This window comes from Camelus ferus, chromosome 16 (assembly GCF_009834535.1).
Source record: "Camelus ferus isolate YT-003-E chromosome 16, BCGSAC_Cfer_1.0, whole genome shotgun sequence".
In the NCBI taxonomy this organism is placed as follows: domain Eukaryota; kingdom Metazoa; phylum Chordata; class Mammalia; order Artiodactyla; family Camelidae; genus Camelus; species Camelus ferus.
In genome coordinates this window covers 30,172,204-30,186,575 of record NC_045711.1, presented here as the reverse complement: position 1 = coordinate 30,186,575, position 14,372 = coordinate 30,172,204, and the positions used below count along the sequence as shown (strand labels likewise).

The 14,372-nt window shown below is 45.7% G+C and overlaps 2 protein-coding genes across 7 annotated transcripts in view; both read left to right on the top strand.

Annotated features, from left to right (window-relative positions):
• Positions 1 to 834: 834 nt before the first annotated feature.
• AMZ2 (archaelysin family metallopeptidase 2) lies at positions 835 to 8,866 on the top strand. Of its 3 annotated transcripts, none has more exons than XM_032457016.1 (8): positions 835 to 888; positions 1,788 to 1,960; positions 2,424 to 2,706; positions 3,024 to 3,197; positions 3,277 to 3,405; positions 5,832 to 5,995; positions 7,539 to 7,715; positions 8,615 to 8,866. In XM_032457016.1, the coding sequence occupies exons 3-8, from the start codon at positions 2,424 to 2,426 to the stop codon at positions 8,768 to 8,770; spliced, it is 1,083 nt and encodes a 360-aa protein (XP_032312907.1). In that variant the 5' UTR covers positions 835 to 888; positions 1,788 to 1,960; the 3' UTR covers positions 8,771 to 8,866. The 3 variants fall into 3 exon arrangements, with proteins under 3 accessions (XP_032312907.1, XP_032312906.1, XP_032312908.1); XM_032457015.1 differs by having other exon boundaries at positions 1,788 to 2,055; XM_032457017.1 differs by having other exon boundaries at positions 841 to 888; positions 1,788 to 1,880.
• A 108-nt stretch (positions 8,867 to 8,974) lies between these two features.
• The window catches only part of ARSG (arylsulfatase G), a 108,208-nt gene continuing 102,810 nt past the window's right edge, over positions 8,975 to 14,372 (top strand). For 2 of the 4 annotated variants that reach the window (XM_032457002.1, XM_032456997.1), the window contains exon 1: positions 11,440 to 11,650. The gene's annotated coding sequence lies outside the window, so the exon portion shown is untranslated. Of the gene's footprint in view, positions 9,066 to 11,423; positions 11,651 to 14,372 lie in introns of those variants that run through there. The other 2 variants (XM_032457000.1, XM_032457006.1) reach the window with 2 other exon arrangements.

Here is a 14,372-nt window from a genome sequence, read left to right as displayed (position 1 = left end):
GTAAGGGTGGATATGGGCACTATGGTCAAAGAATGAATTTTGAGATGTCAAGAGCGGGGGAGGGGCACAAACAAGAGGCTGTGTTGATCACTGACCTGAAAAACTCAACGTTTACGAAATTGAGATCCTCTAAGGAGGCCGAGCCCTTTTCTACTTCCCAGCCTCTCTCTTGCACACGCATTTTGGCATTTTCAGCACCGGTGAGACACCAAGGGACGCATCCCTGGAAGAAGAGATATCCTGCCGGTGACATCTGCACCGGACACCGCCTCCGCGCAGCCCACCACTCGGCACTTCCCCGAGCCCGGGCGGCTGTACAGGCTGCAACCAGATAAAGGGAAAGTACAGCGGGTGACGGCACCGGGGAGTGCGAGCCGAGGCCGTGCGTCAACTTGCGGCCGCAGCTGACTTATTTCCGAGCCAGCTGCTTACACTAGTCACGTCGAGGGCGCTTCTCAAACCCACGACCCGCTGAGCACATTCACAAACAAGCAAACCCGGCAAAAGAGGGCGTGGCCCGAGGCAGCAGCGGGGCCGCCTCGCCCCAGCTTCCCCGTGACCTGGCGCGGCCGGAGAGCGGCCCCGGAGAGACCGGAGGCGGCGCCCCTGCGAGGGCGAGGCGGGAAAAGGCGAGTGCCGGGGCTGACTTCGGTGCCTCGTCGCCCCCTCGTGACCCTTCTCGGCCCGAGGGTACACGGGCCCAGATGGCCTCGCGCGGCGGGGCTGGGCTTGGGGCGTGGGGGCGTGGCGGGGCGTGGCTCGGAGGAGCCGTGCGTGACACGGTGGGGCGGGGCGTTGCGCGAAGGGGCGTGGCAAGACGCAGCGCGCGTTGAGCAGGCGCGCAGGGCCGCCGCGGGAGGCGGGCCGGCGGCGTTGACACCTGGCGTGGTGAGGAAAGTGCGGCGGAACCGTCAGAGCCGGGCTGGGGCTTCCTGGCGGGGCAGCCTGCTTGTAGAGCATGGGGACCGTCTCGGGCTGTGGGGAGGGATGAGGATGTGGGAGGAGCAGCCGCGGCGGAAGCGGGGAGGACAGCGGGGGCGGGGGTGTCTCCAGGGAGCGAGGCCCGGTCTTCCTTGGGGAGAAAAGACGAAGCGAGAGTCCCCGGCGGGGATCCCCCTCTCCACCCGCCACCTGGGGGCCGGGTCGCGCTTGCACGGGCCTGAGCCCAAGCTGCGAGTCGCCATAGGCGACCAGTCGGTATGACCATCTTGTCCCGGTTTGCTCGAGACGTGCTGGTTTGAGTACTGACGGCATTGCAGGCCTCCATCCCCATGAAGCGACCTTGTCATGCTTCCCGTGGTTCCATCTTCTCCCGCACGTCTCAACCTAGAGGAGACCTGGGAGGTTGGAGGAGGCCTCCTGACCTTTCACGCTGCCTTTTTACTGTTAGGGTTAAGGCAGCCGCACAACACGTTCCCGACCAGGCCCAGACATGCCTGTCCTCGTGAAGCAAAAGCTTCAGTGGGAACCTCCCTTTCCCTAAATGTAGGTAGAAATACAGGAGGGCACATCCTGCTTGACATTTTGTCCTGTAGAAGTCACATTTCAGCCCAGTTGTGGAGCAGTGAGGAAGATTTTATGCTCATGAGAGTTTTGACAGCTAGAGATCTTTGTTTTGGAATTTCTTCCACACTCTGGAATCCCAGAATTCAGATATCCAGCCAGAACAGCCGTTAGCTTAAAATTTCCCTTCAATCGTCTGTCATTAAACTGGAAAAACCTAGATAATTAGAAAATACGATAGGTCCCAGACAGTGATGACCAATTTTTTTCCTTTCCTAACTCAGAAAGCCTTATGGTGGAAAGCTGTTGGACCCATTTAGACGGAAGGATTAAATCTCTACATAGGAACATGGTGTGAATGGAAGAGGCATGTCACTGTGAGTGTGGCTTTTGATTAGTCACTGGATGTCTTCCCCAGGATGACATGACTTTGAGACCGTAAACTTCAGTGGCTGAGGTATAGTATCAGCCTGCAGTTAAATTACAGACATGGCAGGACTTACATTACTTCTCTTTTTTTGTCGTGAACATCTTTGAGTCACACTGGAAAGGGTGAGTATTTTTCATGTGGCTGTAATGAGTCAGTTCGTAATATTGTTCTTATTACCCAGATGACAGAAGGAAATGGGAAATCAGGTCATGTCTTATGGTTACTAGTTTTTATAATGGGAGCAGTTTCCCTAAAAGATGGAGGAAGGAATTTCATGATTTTCTTTTCACTCTTTCAGATTACCCTCCCCAAGAAATTGATTAGAAATGGGGAAAGCAGACAGTAATTTGATGTGGTCACTGCAAGGCATTAGCAATCCATTAGTCATTCCATTCTAGAGAGAAATAAGAAATGTAATTGGAGGACAGGTGGGTTAAAGTCACGAGCACAGATATGCATTTATATTTGACTGCTTGTGTCTTTGTGGTAGATGCAAACAGTACGGCACTCTGAACAGACACTAAAAACAGCTCTCATCTCAAAGAACCCAGCGCTTGCGTCACAGTATGAGAAGTTAGATGCTGGGCAGCGCCGTTTGATGAACGAAGCCTTCCGGCCAGACAGTGATCTCTTTGGACCCATTACTTTGCATTCACAATCAGATTGGATAAACTCCCATCCTGAGGCTCCCCAAGACTTTGAAGAGTTTTTCAGTGATCCTTACAGAAAGACACCTTCTCCAGAGAAATGCAGTATTTATATACAGTGCATTGGTATATATCGATAATACGTTAGATTTGGTTTGGTTTTGCCAGGGAGAGTGTGGGTTGTTGATCTCATTCAAGCAGGCAGTTTTTATCATCATTTTTGACATTCACTCCAGTGGTGGACGATTTGTAGCCAAGCTGCCTTGAAAGAGGTTGTTATATTTCTTTCTAACTCGTATTCACATCCATGAATGATAAAAGTGTATTGAAAATTTAGAGTTCGTTTGTTTCTAATTCCAAATTTCTTATTAGAGACAGAGGTAGTAAAGACTGAATATTTTGATCATCTTAAAATTGGTCTTAAATTTTTTTGCACATCATAGGGTCTCTAGGAAACACCAGAAGTATCAGTGAAGAATATGTGAGATGGCTCAAGGGCTACTGCGAAGCGTTTTTCTATGGCCTGAGAGTCAAACTCCTGGAACCGGTTCCCATCTCTGCAACGAGGTGCTCCTTTAGAATCAACGATAGCACGCAGAACCTGCAGATTCACGCAGGTGATTCAGACAGCTGTACCGTTGGAATTGAGTAATGTGTGTGTGTGTATGTCTCATACATACATTTCTTTTTAAATAGGGCAGATCCTGAAATTCTTAAAGAAGAGGAAACCTGAAGATGCTTTCTGTGTTGTGGGAATAACGATGATCGATCTTTACCCAAGAGACTCCTGGAATTTTGTCTTTGGACAGGCCTCTTTGACGGATGGTATTCCTTTTTGACGTTGTTGGTAGAAACTTCCCCAGTTTGAGAATATTTGAAGATGTTGAAAGAGGGGAAAAAACTTCCAACCAGTTATAATTTTGATACTTAAGACTGTGGTATTTCTCGTGCGGGCCGTGCTGTAGTGGGAAGCGCGCTGTTGGTAGAGTCTGATGATCTGGGTTCCTCTCCAGGTGGGCCGTCGGCTGCCTGCACAACCTTGAAGTGAATAATACCTCTTTCACGGTGTCATTTTGAGATAATTTAAATGAAAATGGTGATGCATTAAAAGCGTGTGTATATGCCTGGCACGTATATAGGCATTCAGCACCACAGATGGTAAATGTGAGTAATTCAGTGGCAAGGTGGATTAAGAAACGGTATTTGAGTTATCATTAATGTAAGTGAAAATCTTGCTAATAGTCTTTCAACTCTTTTGGTAGTCTTCCTGCATTGATGGCGTAGCTTGTGTCTTATAACATTTTGTTACTTTCTGTTTTTTTGAAAAGTCAATTTCAGTCTTTGATTTGAGAGAAAATAAACTGACTCATCGGGAACCCTGTATAGTAACACTGGGGGTGGGAGACGATCTGGAAGCGAATCATGTTTTTGCCTATTTTTATTTTTTTTCTTTTTTGCCTTCTCTCTGCTTCTCTTTTCCCCTCCATTTTTGCTTTTATTTTTCTGCTTCCATCCTCCAAGGATCTGAGACAGATTAGAAGGGGAAAAGTCCAGTGAACTAAGGAGAGTGGTTGTCCATTAGCATTCTGGGGGTGAGAGTAATTACCAGGCACTGAACTTCATGAGTACAGAGTTTACAGACTGTCTGGATGTTACATTGGCCTCAGGGTTTATTGGCGGTGGGGAGCCCTCACTGACGAGTATTTCTTCCTATTAAATACATCTCTTCCCCGTTCATCAGAGGTGGAGGCACAGGGCACTACAGAGCCTCTTTTTCCCACCTACCCCTTCATCCTCATTTCTCCATTTATATTCTTACAGCCCCCTTCCCCACGACCCTGTCAATACACTCGTAGAGACTTAGGTCACTGCTGTCTTCCTGATTTTTTTGCACGCGCTTTCAGAAATGAACTTGTATGAGCTAAATCTTTCTTTCCCCTTTTATTATTAACCTGAGATGGAAGCATTAAAATATGTTTTAAACAATGCATTTATTTAGATATTGTTAGCTAATTTGTCTTATGTATTTAAGGAGATCAGGAAGCATTCCCCCCAAATGTTTGTACTTTAATTTTTTTTTTCAGTAAATGTCTTAAACATCGCATGACATCAAAGAAGATGTAGGAAGAGACAGGGTTGACCTGCCGTGCAGTGGGACCGTATCTTACTGCAAGTCACTCTGCCCTCCAAGTTTATAAAGATTGGTATTTTAAGATGGAGAAGTACTTAATTACTAAAGGAAATAATCTATTTGTTGGACTATTAGAAGGAAACAATGTTCTTGCTAAAGGAATTACAGTGAAATACGCCTATGCTGGTTTGGTCAGAGGAGACCACATGTAACACGAATAGATTTAGTTTTTTCTTAGATTCCAGAATGCTTTCTTCCCCTAAATTTCAAACACCAAAGTGCAGTGAGGAGCCTTCTTTTTGCATGGAATTAGATTGGGCAGACTTACTGTGAATTCATTTCCTTAACAAAAAAGCCCGTATTACTTTTGAATAACAACTCTAAGAGAGGCATCAGGGAAAGGAATGATGTCAACAAGTCAAGTCATAAAGCCGTCAGCCCCCTTTAGAATGAGCTGTGCATCAGAATCTGTTCTCCGTATATGCAGAGATGGCTGAAACAAGCTCAAGTGTCACAGGAGGTCAGACACAAGGGTGTCTGTTCTGGGCACGTGGAACCAGCCACGCTGTAGAGTTGTGCTGTGTTTAAAGAGGGGTAGGACGGAATAGGTTCTTCTGTCTGAAGGCCTGGTCCAAATGTGTTTGCCGAGGCATCCAGGGCAGTGGCCGGGCAGTCTTCCTCTGTGGCATGACGTGAGGGAGACATGGAGCCCTCACCGACACACGTGGCACGGGGGATGTTTATTGTGTCCAGAACGAGTGAAATCGTGAGTGCCTGTGGGTCATGTGATCATTCTGCCATTCCTCCTTCTGGAGTACTTGATTGGACTGTTTAAGAAAAAGACTTCTTTTATGGGGAAAAAAGTTCTCTGGAACTTCCAGTTTCTCAAGAATTTGACCTCAAGACCATTGAGTTTTACAGGGCAGAGCAAATTGGGTAGCAGATTTTGATCGGGAAATCTGGGGTAAAAAGTCCTCTTTGTCTTGGCGAACCTTAAGCCCATGAGCCCGCGCGCACTCACTAGTACAGATGTGCACCCACTGGCCAGGTCCCTAGCTGGCTCTCTCAGTCTTTCCTTCTGGAATCTTACTCTCTGTCGTTGCTTGTCCCCTTTTTGTAGGTGTGGGAATATTCAGCTTTGCCAGGTATGGCAGTGATTTTTACAGCTCACACTATGAAGGCAAAGTGAAGAAGCTGCAGAAGAAATCTTCAAGTGACTATTCGGTTTTTGATAACTATTACATTCCCGAAGTGACTAGTGTTTTGCTGCTTCGGTCCTGTAAGGTGAGTTGTTCAAACAATCCAAGTCCAACAGGAGGAGGTTTTTTTTTTTTAAAGAGATCTTAATTCCTTGAATTTATGTATCAGCAATCCTTCAGGTAATAGAATCAACGAGTTTGTATCGTTTTTACACTTTTGGTGGATATTGCTTGAGTGAAGTTATCAATTAAAACAATTTAAATGGATATCTTAATACTGAAATTTACAATATTTGTGCCACGTTTCTTTGTCCTGTTAGTTCCAGGCAGACTTGGCTGTATCCACATCCTCACTGTTAGTTCCAGAATTCTGGCATGAGTAGTGAACCTACTTTTTCAAGCTGCCATGGTCATTGAGAAAAGCTGCCTCCCCGGGGCCTCGGGGCCCCTGCTCTCTGGCTTCTTGAGGAGAATGGGCCTCCTCTCGGGAAGCAGGCCACCTTCTACAGCAGTCGTCCCACTGGTGGTTCCTAATGTCTCCCCCCCCCCGCTCTGTGGAAAGCCTATCTCCTCATGTTCGCCTTTCTTCGTGGCCAGAGGCAAAGGCTTTTCAGCCTTCACCAGTCCTGTTTTTTGGGGTTTGAGAACCACACCCAATGGAACAGTATTTCCAAAGTACAGCTGACCCTTGAGCAACACGGCTCTGCACTGTACGGGTCCGTGTGTGTGTGTGTGTTTGTGTGTGTGTGTGTGTGTGTGTTTCCACTAAATACCAATAGGTACTCAGCAGGTGCTGCCGTACCACAGGAGCCGAGTTTGGCTGGGGTCCGGGATGCAGGACTGCGGATGCAGAGGGCTGACTGTAGAGTTCCAGCAGATTTTTGACTGGGGAGTCAGCACCCCAACTCCCTCTTTGTTCAAGGGTCAACTGTATGTTCCCTGCCTCAGCATCACGGGCTGTGCTTGTCATGTGCAGATCAACACCCACCCCCACCCCAGCAACCTGCTGACTCGGCATCTTGGAGGAAGGGCCTCAGAATCTAAATTTTAGCAAGTACCCCATTGGTCTGGAGCAGTGGCTCTCAACCAGGGGTGGTTTTGCCACCCATGGAGTATTTGGCAATGTCTAGAGACACTGTTGGTTGCCACAGTTGGGGAAGGGGTGCTACTGGCATCTAGTGGGTAGAGGCCAGGGATGCTGCTAAGCTGCCTGCAGTGCACAGGACAGGGCCCCCTGCCCCCCTCCTCACCCAGCCACCTGCAGTGCACAGGACAGGCCCCCCCTGCACCCCTCCCCCTCCTCACCCAGCCTCCTGCAGTGCACAGGACAGGCCCCCTGTTCCCCCTCCCCACCCTCCCTGCCCAGCCCAAGGAATGATCCCACCCAACACATCAGTGGTGTCAAGGTTGAGGAACCCTGGTCTAGGGGAAGTAATTAAGTACAGAGAGGAAGGCAATAAGGCATTTAGGGAAGATAGGGACTAAGTCTGGGCAGATTGAGGTTTTAGTGATGATGGTAAAGAAGCTGATTCCTATAAATTTGTTTCTTAGAAAAGCAAGAGAAAGCAGGGGTGTAACTCATTGCTGCTGATGACGGTGCTGTAAGCCTCCATGTGAATGTCTTGCAGACTTTGACCCATGAGATCGGACATATCTTTGGACTTCGACACTGCCAGTGGCTTGCGTGCCTCATGCAGGGCTCCAACCACTTGGAAGAAGCTGACCGGCGCCCCCTCAACCTTTGCCCCATCTGTTTACGCAAGTTGCAGAGTGCTGTCGGCTTCAGCATTCAAGAAAGATACAAAGTAAATGGGGGGGGAGTCAAAAGGGGAAGTGGTTATAAGCAAGCAAACTACCATTTTCTATCAGGCGCTTCTCTGGAGGTGATTTATGGGAGGAGATGAGTGCAAAGGTACGCAGGAAGCTGTGGTTTAAAAAAATTGCAAAGACGTAACTTTCTTAAAGACTTTGACTTGCCTCTGAGTGCCTTACACTTAGAGTTCAATGAGAAACAGTGGAAGAGGTTTCTGTATTTCCCGCTCATTTGGGGCCAGAGAGCTTGACTTTGCAGAGCAGCGTATCGGTAAGTGTGGCAGAGTTCAAGCTGAAAAACCATACGATACTCATTAGGAGGAAGGGATGATTTTAAGGAGGAAGGAAAGTACCTAATCTCAAGTGTGTGTGTGAATGAATGTACGTGTGTCCACATAAGCCCACGAACGTGTCAGTACACGTCATGCTCCTACTTGTGGGTGTGACTACAATTCACATCTACACGTGTGTCTTCACCACACCTATGTGTACACGTAACTGGTGTAGAGACATACACATCACGTTAACAGCACAGAGTAATGCCTTGTGGAACACTCAGCAAGTTGAGAAAAGAGAGTAATTATCTCCCCACTGTAAAAAACAAAACAAAACTGAGGATCAGTGTAATTCTTTCTAATCTTTTCTCCTGTGCACATTTGTAACTGTAATTTGTACTCAGGGTTGGCGTTGGCGTTCTCGGTGCGCGCCCTTCCACTCAGCCTGGCATCACGTGTTTTTTTATGTCACCATCTTTATCAGATGGAACATCTTCATGGGGCAACATAAGTCACTAGTTTAGATTAAGTTGATTTAGGAGCCAATGTTTTCTCTTTGCCTGAAACAGTTGTGCTGTGCTGTGTTAAAATAATGAGTCTGTTTTCTGTTTCTCAAGGCGCTGGTGAGGTGGATTGATGATGAGTCCACTGACACACCTGGAGTTACTCCAAAACACAGTCGTGAGGATAATGTGAACTTGCCAAAACCTGTGGAAGCCTTTAAGGAATGGAAAGAATGGATCACAAAATGCCTGGCCATTCTCCAAAAATAAGTACCTTCCGATAGGAGTAATAAAAATAAATACTTGCACATTATGCAGTCATTTGGGTGGAGTACTTCATTGGAATAAACTGTTCTATTGACTCTGCACTGTGTCAAAGTAACAGAGTGGAACTTTTTTTTTTTTTTTTAAAGCAGCTGAACTTTGAAATGAGGCTCATTTTGACTGATAAAAACTGGAAACTTTCTCTTCTGTCTCAGTAGCCTGGTTTGGGACGGCTAGCTCATCATTTCCATTCTTCACATGTGTTTATGTCTCATGAGGGAGCTAGGACCAGCAGTAACTAGTAAGTAAACAAATCCTTTAAAAATAGTTGTATATGCCCTAAGAAAGGATTTCCAAGGAACATAATTCCCAGGGGGTGATTTCTGGTTCAGTTTTTAGAAAGAGGTGCTTCCCCGCCTTTCCCTGTCTGTTGACCCGACCAAGTCATTTTCTCCCTTCACATCCCTCCTGCTTTTCTGCAAGCTTTTCCACCCTTTGGGCGGCCTTACCTCCTTTTTTTTTTTTTTTTTTTAATTGTTAGCTCATCCTGAAAGAAGTAATAACTCACTTCAGTTTTTAGCAGCTTAAAATGTGACCTCCTCTCACTCTTACTTACAAGTGAAAATGACAGTGGTACTTGAACTGCACCAACCTTTGTGGTGGGTACATTGCAATTCTCAGCTTTAACATAATCCTTTATGAGGAGTCTTGCAAATAATCTGTTGTAATTGTTACCAAGTCCAAGTTCATACTGCTCACTGCATGACAGGCCAGTAAATCGAGAGACTAGTAGTTGGGGCAAGGAATAGCCAGCAGGCTAAGAAGATGGTAGAGTAGTGTCCCAAAGAACCATCTTACCTGAGTTAGAACTCAGGCTTCTTTTATACTAAAAGGGGAGGAGGTGGGGGTGGTTGGTGCAAACTTTGGTGTCAGAATCCTTTGGTCTTGCAACTGTCCAGGTAGGTCAGGTCATGGTGTTCCTGTAAACCTCCAACAAGACAAATGTTACTGTTCTGCAACTTTTATCTCTGAATGGAAAAGTGTTACGCTTTTAAAGGTCACAGCCTTGAAAATGGACTATCCTGTATATTTCAGGTTATAGGCAACAGTCTTAAATTGTAGCAAAAGCAATAGAATACAAAGGTTAAAGTAAAAGAAAAGATCCAGTATGGAGTTAGATGTGTTCTTCCCTATTACATAATGGTCATTACATTTGTGAGTGTTGCACTTTTAATATAGGTTTAAGCAGGTGTTTTCTCTCTACAATAATAACTCACTCCTTTGCCTTAAGTGTTAACTTGAGCAGGGGATGGTGTGTGATGGGGTTAATCTCTGGATGTGCGAATAATGCCCACGATGGCCCGTCAGGCTGTGACCATTGGCTGGATTTCCACTGTGGGGAAGAGGTTGAAAACCTCAGACCTGACAGATCGATGTATCCTGGAAATCTAGAAACTAGAGGGGATCACTTGACCAAATGCTGAGCAGAAAGCACTTCCCACTTCCTGTTTAACCGTGGAGGTGAAACTAAAGGTAATTTTTTTTTAAAACTTTGATGCCTAAATTCTTCAACTGTTACTATTTATGCAGTATGATTTAAAGCGTATTTTATAACTGAATCAACGTCTCCCTTACATTCACTCTTTCCTACTTGATGAAACCTTTTGAAGTCATTTAGAAAACGGTGTTTTGCCATTAAAACTAATAGGGGACACTTGGTCTTCCTAATACTGAAAAGAGAACCCAGTGTAGCGTGGACTTTTTATGGATTCTGTTATGGGCTTCATTTCCTTCCTGAGTAACGTACTTTTAACCATTCTCCAGTCTGTTTAGTTTTATTTCATGTTCCTACAGGGTGAACACAGTTTTAGTCCTGTAGGTCAGCGTTAGTTACAAACCTAAAAGAACTCAGATTTGGCCAAGTGTGTAAATTGGGGGTTAAAGTTATTTGGTCAAGCTGTAAGTCCATTTGTATCTACTCTGCATTGTGAGACCAGGAAGAGGTCTATTGAAACAAATACTTCACTCTTGTTAAAAGTCGGATAAGCTTAAGTTTTCTGTAACAGGCAGTCATCACTTAAGTGTTGTGTATGATTAATTATTGCGTTGTACTTGCTGTTGGAAAATTTCTTGGGGTTAAGTTAAAAAATATAACTTGTTCAAGGCAACTATATGTGCTATAGGTATTTATTTTATTTTTTATTTATTTATTTTTTTTAGTATATGTGCTGCCGAAAGGAGCACAAATCTTTGTAGCTTTAAAAAATGATTTATTTTCACTTAACCACTTATTTTCACTTAGCCACCAACAGAAATCTAGGCAGGTTTTGCTCTGCAAATGCTGAACGAACTAGGTATCTGAGGGTAAAGAGAAGGATTTTTTCCACGGTCTAACCACCACTCTAGAAAAAAAGAATCTGAAGCGTTCCCGTTGGCGCCCACGGAATTAGTCGTGTCTCTCTGGTCGAGGGAGGGGTTAAGTGCTAATGTTCCAGGCCTTAAAGACTTCGTAGTGAGGATTATACAGGAGCCCGTGGCAAGGGGGGCCCGGGGGACCCGGAGCCGCGGGCGCCCGGCAGCACAAGCTCCCCCGACGCCGGCCCTGTCGCAGTGGAGCCGCGAGGCCGGGCGCCCCCCTCGGCCGCCGGCGGACACCCGGCGCGGCGCGGCCCGGCCCGGCCCCTCCCCGGCAGGAAGCGGGCGCCGCGGCCCAGCAGCTTCCGCCCGGGGCTTCCCCGCGCGCCCGGGGCCGCCGAGCGCAGCGCGTTCTCCCCGCCACCCACCCTCACCGCTCCCCCCTCCTCCGCGGCCGGACCGCGCGACCCGCCAGAGGAGCCCCGCGCCGCAGCCACGTGGGCCCGGCCTAGGCGGGGCTCGGCAAAGAGCGTGAGTGCAATCCGTTCTGGAGTCGAGTCGAGCGTGCAAAAGGCTTGTCTTGTTGGCGTCTGGATCGTAGTCACTGACTCAGTTCTGATTGCTGGTCTGGCGCAGCACCGTCCAGTATAACCGGAGCCGCTTGTGTAGTTGTAATGTCTCTAGTAGCCAGGTTAGCGCAGGCAAAAAGAAGCAGATGAAATTAATTTAATCAGCTATTTCATTTAATCCAATACATCCAAAGTATTATCAACATGTAATCAATATAAAATTTACTGAGATAGTTGACATTCGTGTGTGTGTGTGTAAGATCTAGTCTCTTAGCAAGTTTAAGGTTTCTAATGCAGTATTGTCCGTTACCTCTATGCTGTGCGCTGGATCATTCCAGGACTTATTTATCTACAGTTGCGAGTTTGAACCCTTAAACAGTCTCTCTCCTGTTCTCCCGCCCCCAGCCCCTGATAACCACCGTTCTCATCTCTGTTTTTATTAGTTCTGCTCTTTTAGATTCCACATAGATGTGATACCGCACAGTATTTGCCTTTCTCTGTCCGATTTATCTCACTTTACAATATTTTTTTTTCGCACTAAGCCTTTAGATTTCAGCGTGTTTTACTCTGACATTACATCTCAGTTCCTGCTGGTCCCATTTCCAGTGCTCAACAGCTCTGGGTGGCTCCTGGGCTGACAGTAATTGGACATTGCGGCTCTCAATTAGCACCAGTTTCTAGTCTGCATGGAAAGCTGCACCTATGAAGTTGAATTAATAGGAGAGTAAGGATTTTGAAAGGAAAAGGTCATTTAGGATCTCCTGACATTTGGGACAGTGAGTGTTCACACTCAGGCTGAAAGATTGTGAGCAGTGTAAGGGCCTCTGGACCTGGTACCGATTTGCTTTTGAATCTTGCTGTTACTCTCCATGGCAGATGGTTTTTTTAGTCTCTCCTCTATGGCCAAGGGTCTGGTGCGTCCTTTGAATGTATTTGCACTTTTGGAAAGCAGGGTTGTGGAATGTTAATAATGTGGAAACAAGTAGCTAAGGAAACTTGTGTGTGGTTATCCCAGTGGCAAAAATGGGACCAGATCTCCCTAATTTCAAGTTCTGCTTTGTTTTCACTGTGCCATGTGACCTCTTAAGAAGTAAAATGCCTCATGCCAGAGACCTAACTGATTTTTTTCAGATTGTTTACAGAAGAGGCTATAAGATTAAACTTTCCTTCGACCTCTTTTCTATTCAAGTGGGGCCATCTGGAGTTGCTCAAAGTCAGAGAAATCACAGTACTTTGCTTTACCAACAAAATTAAAAAGAGAGAGATTCAGTATCCAGAAAAGCACTTGCTATAGTCGAGCCATTAAAAGAAAAAAAAAGCATCATGAAAAAAAAAGTCTACTGGAAAATAGGTTAAGTTAAAATAAATTCTGCACCAGCAATGTGTTAAAACTCACAGCCCCCTGGTTGCATACAACTCTCTCTCTGTATCTGCAGGGGGACTGGTTCCAGGACTCCCCTGTTCTCCCCACCCCATACCCAAATCCATGGATGCGCAGGTCCCTTATATAAAATTCTGTAGTATCTGTAGACTACCTGTGCACATTCTCCAGTACACCTGAAATCATCCCTAGAATTGCTTGTAACATCTAATACAATAGGAATAGTTGTAACTACAAGGTAAGTGCTATGTAAGTGGTTGCCAGGCGTGTGGGAAGTCCAGTTTGGGTTTTTGGCACCTTCGGAATTTTTGTTCCGAATATTTTCGATCCTTGTTTGGTTGGATCCGCAGATGTGGAACCAGCAGATACAGAGGACTGCGTGTCTAACCTAGTGGTAGTTACGCTTTCGTTTAGTCTCCCTTGGATTTGTGCTTTCTTCCTCACAGTGGACCCGCCCACGTAGGCCTCTACCGCGGGACACTTTGAAACCCATCTCAGATATTGGATGAGCAGATTTTGAGCACAATGCTTTCAGTGTCCCATGGCCATCCAGCTGCTTCATAGAAGCACCCAACTCTTGAGCTGTAATCGTAAATAGATACCAATTTTTTCTCATGAAAAAGTCCATGAGAAATAGATAAACAAGATTATACTCTAGAGCACAGGGAAATATATACAAGATCTTGTGGTAGCTCACGGTGAAAAAGAATGCGACAGTGAATATATGTATGTTCAGGTGTAACTGAAAAATTGTGCTCTGCACTGGAAACTGACACAACACTGTAAACTGACTATACCTCAAAAAAAAAAAAAAGTCCATGAGAAACAAGGAACTCATTAATTCATTCATTCAGCAGTATTTTTGGAGCACCACCTACTCTGTGCTCAAAGCCTTGGGAATATAGCAGCGAACAGAAAACTGCTACCCGAATGCACTGGTGGAAGAGACAGATAATAAATGAGTGAACAAATACTTTTATCACATAACACCAGAGTAAAGGGATAGAAACAAGTTCTTTTTGAAATTTTAAAAAATCTTTAATTTTTTATTGACGTGTAGTTGATTTTCAATGTTTCAGGTGTACGCAAAGTGATTCAGTTATACATACGTGTGTATTCTTTTCCAGGTTCTTTTTCCATTATAGGTTATTACAAGATGTTGAATATAGCTTTCTGTGCTATCCAGTAGGTTTTTGTTTATCTGTTTTACATATGGTAGTGTGTATCCGTTAATCCTAAACCCCTAATTTATCTCTCCCCACTTCCCCTTTGGTAATCATAAGATTGTTTTCTGTGTCTGTGA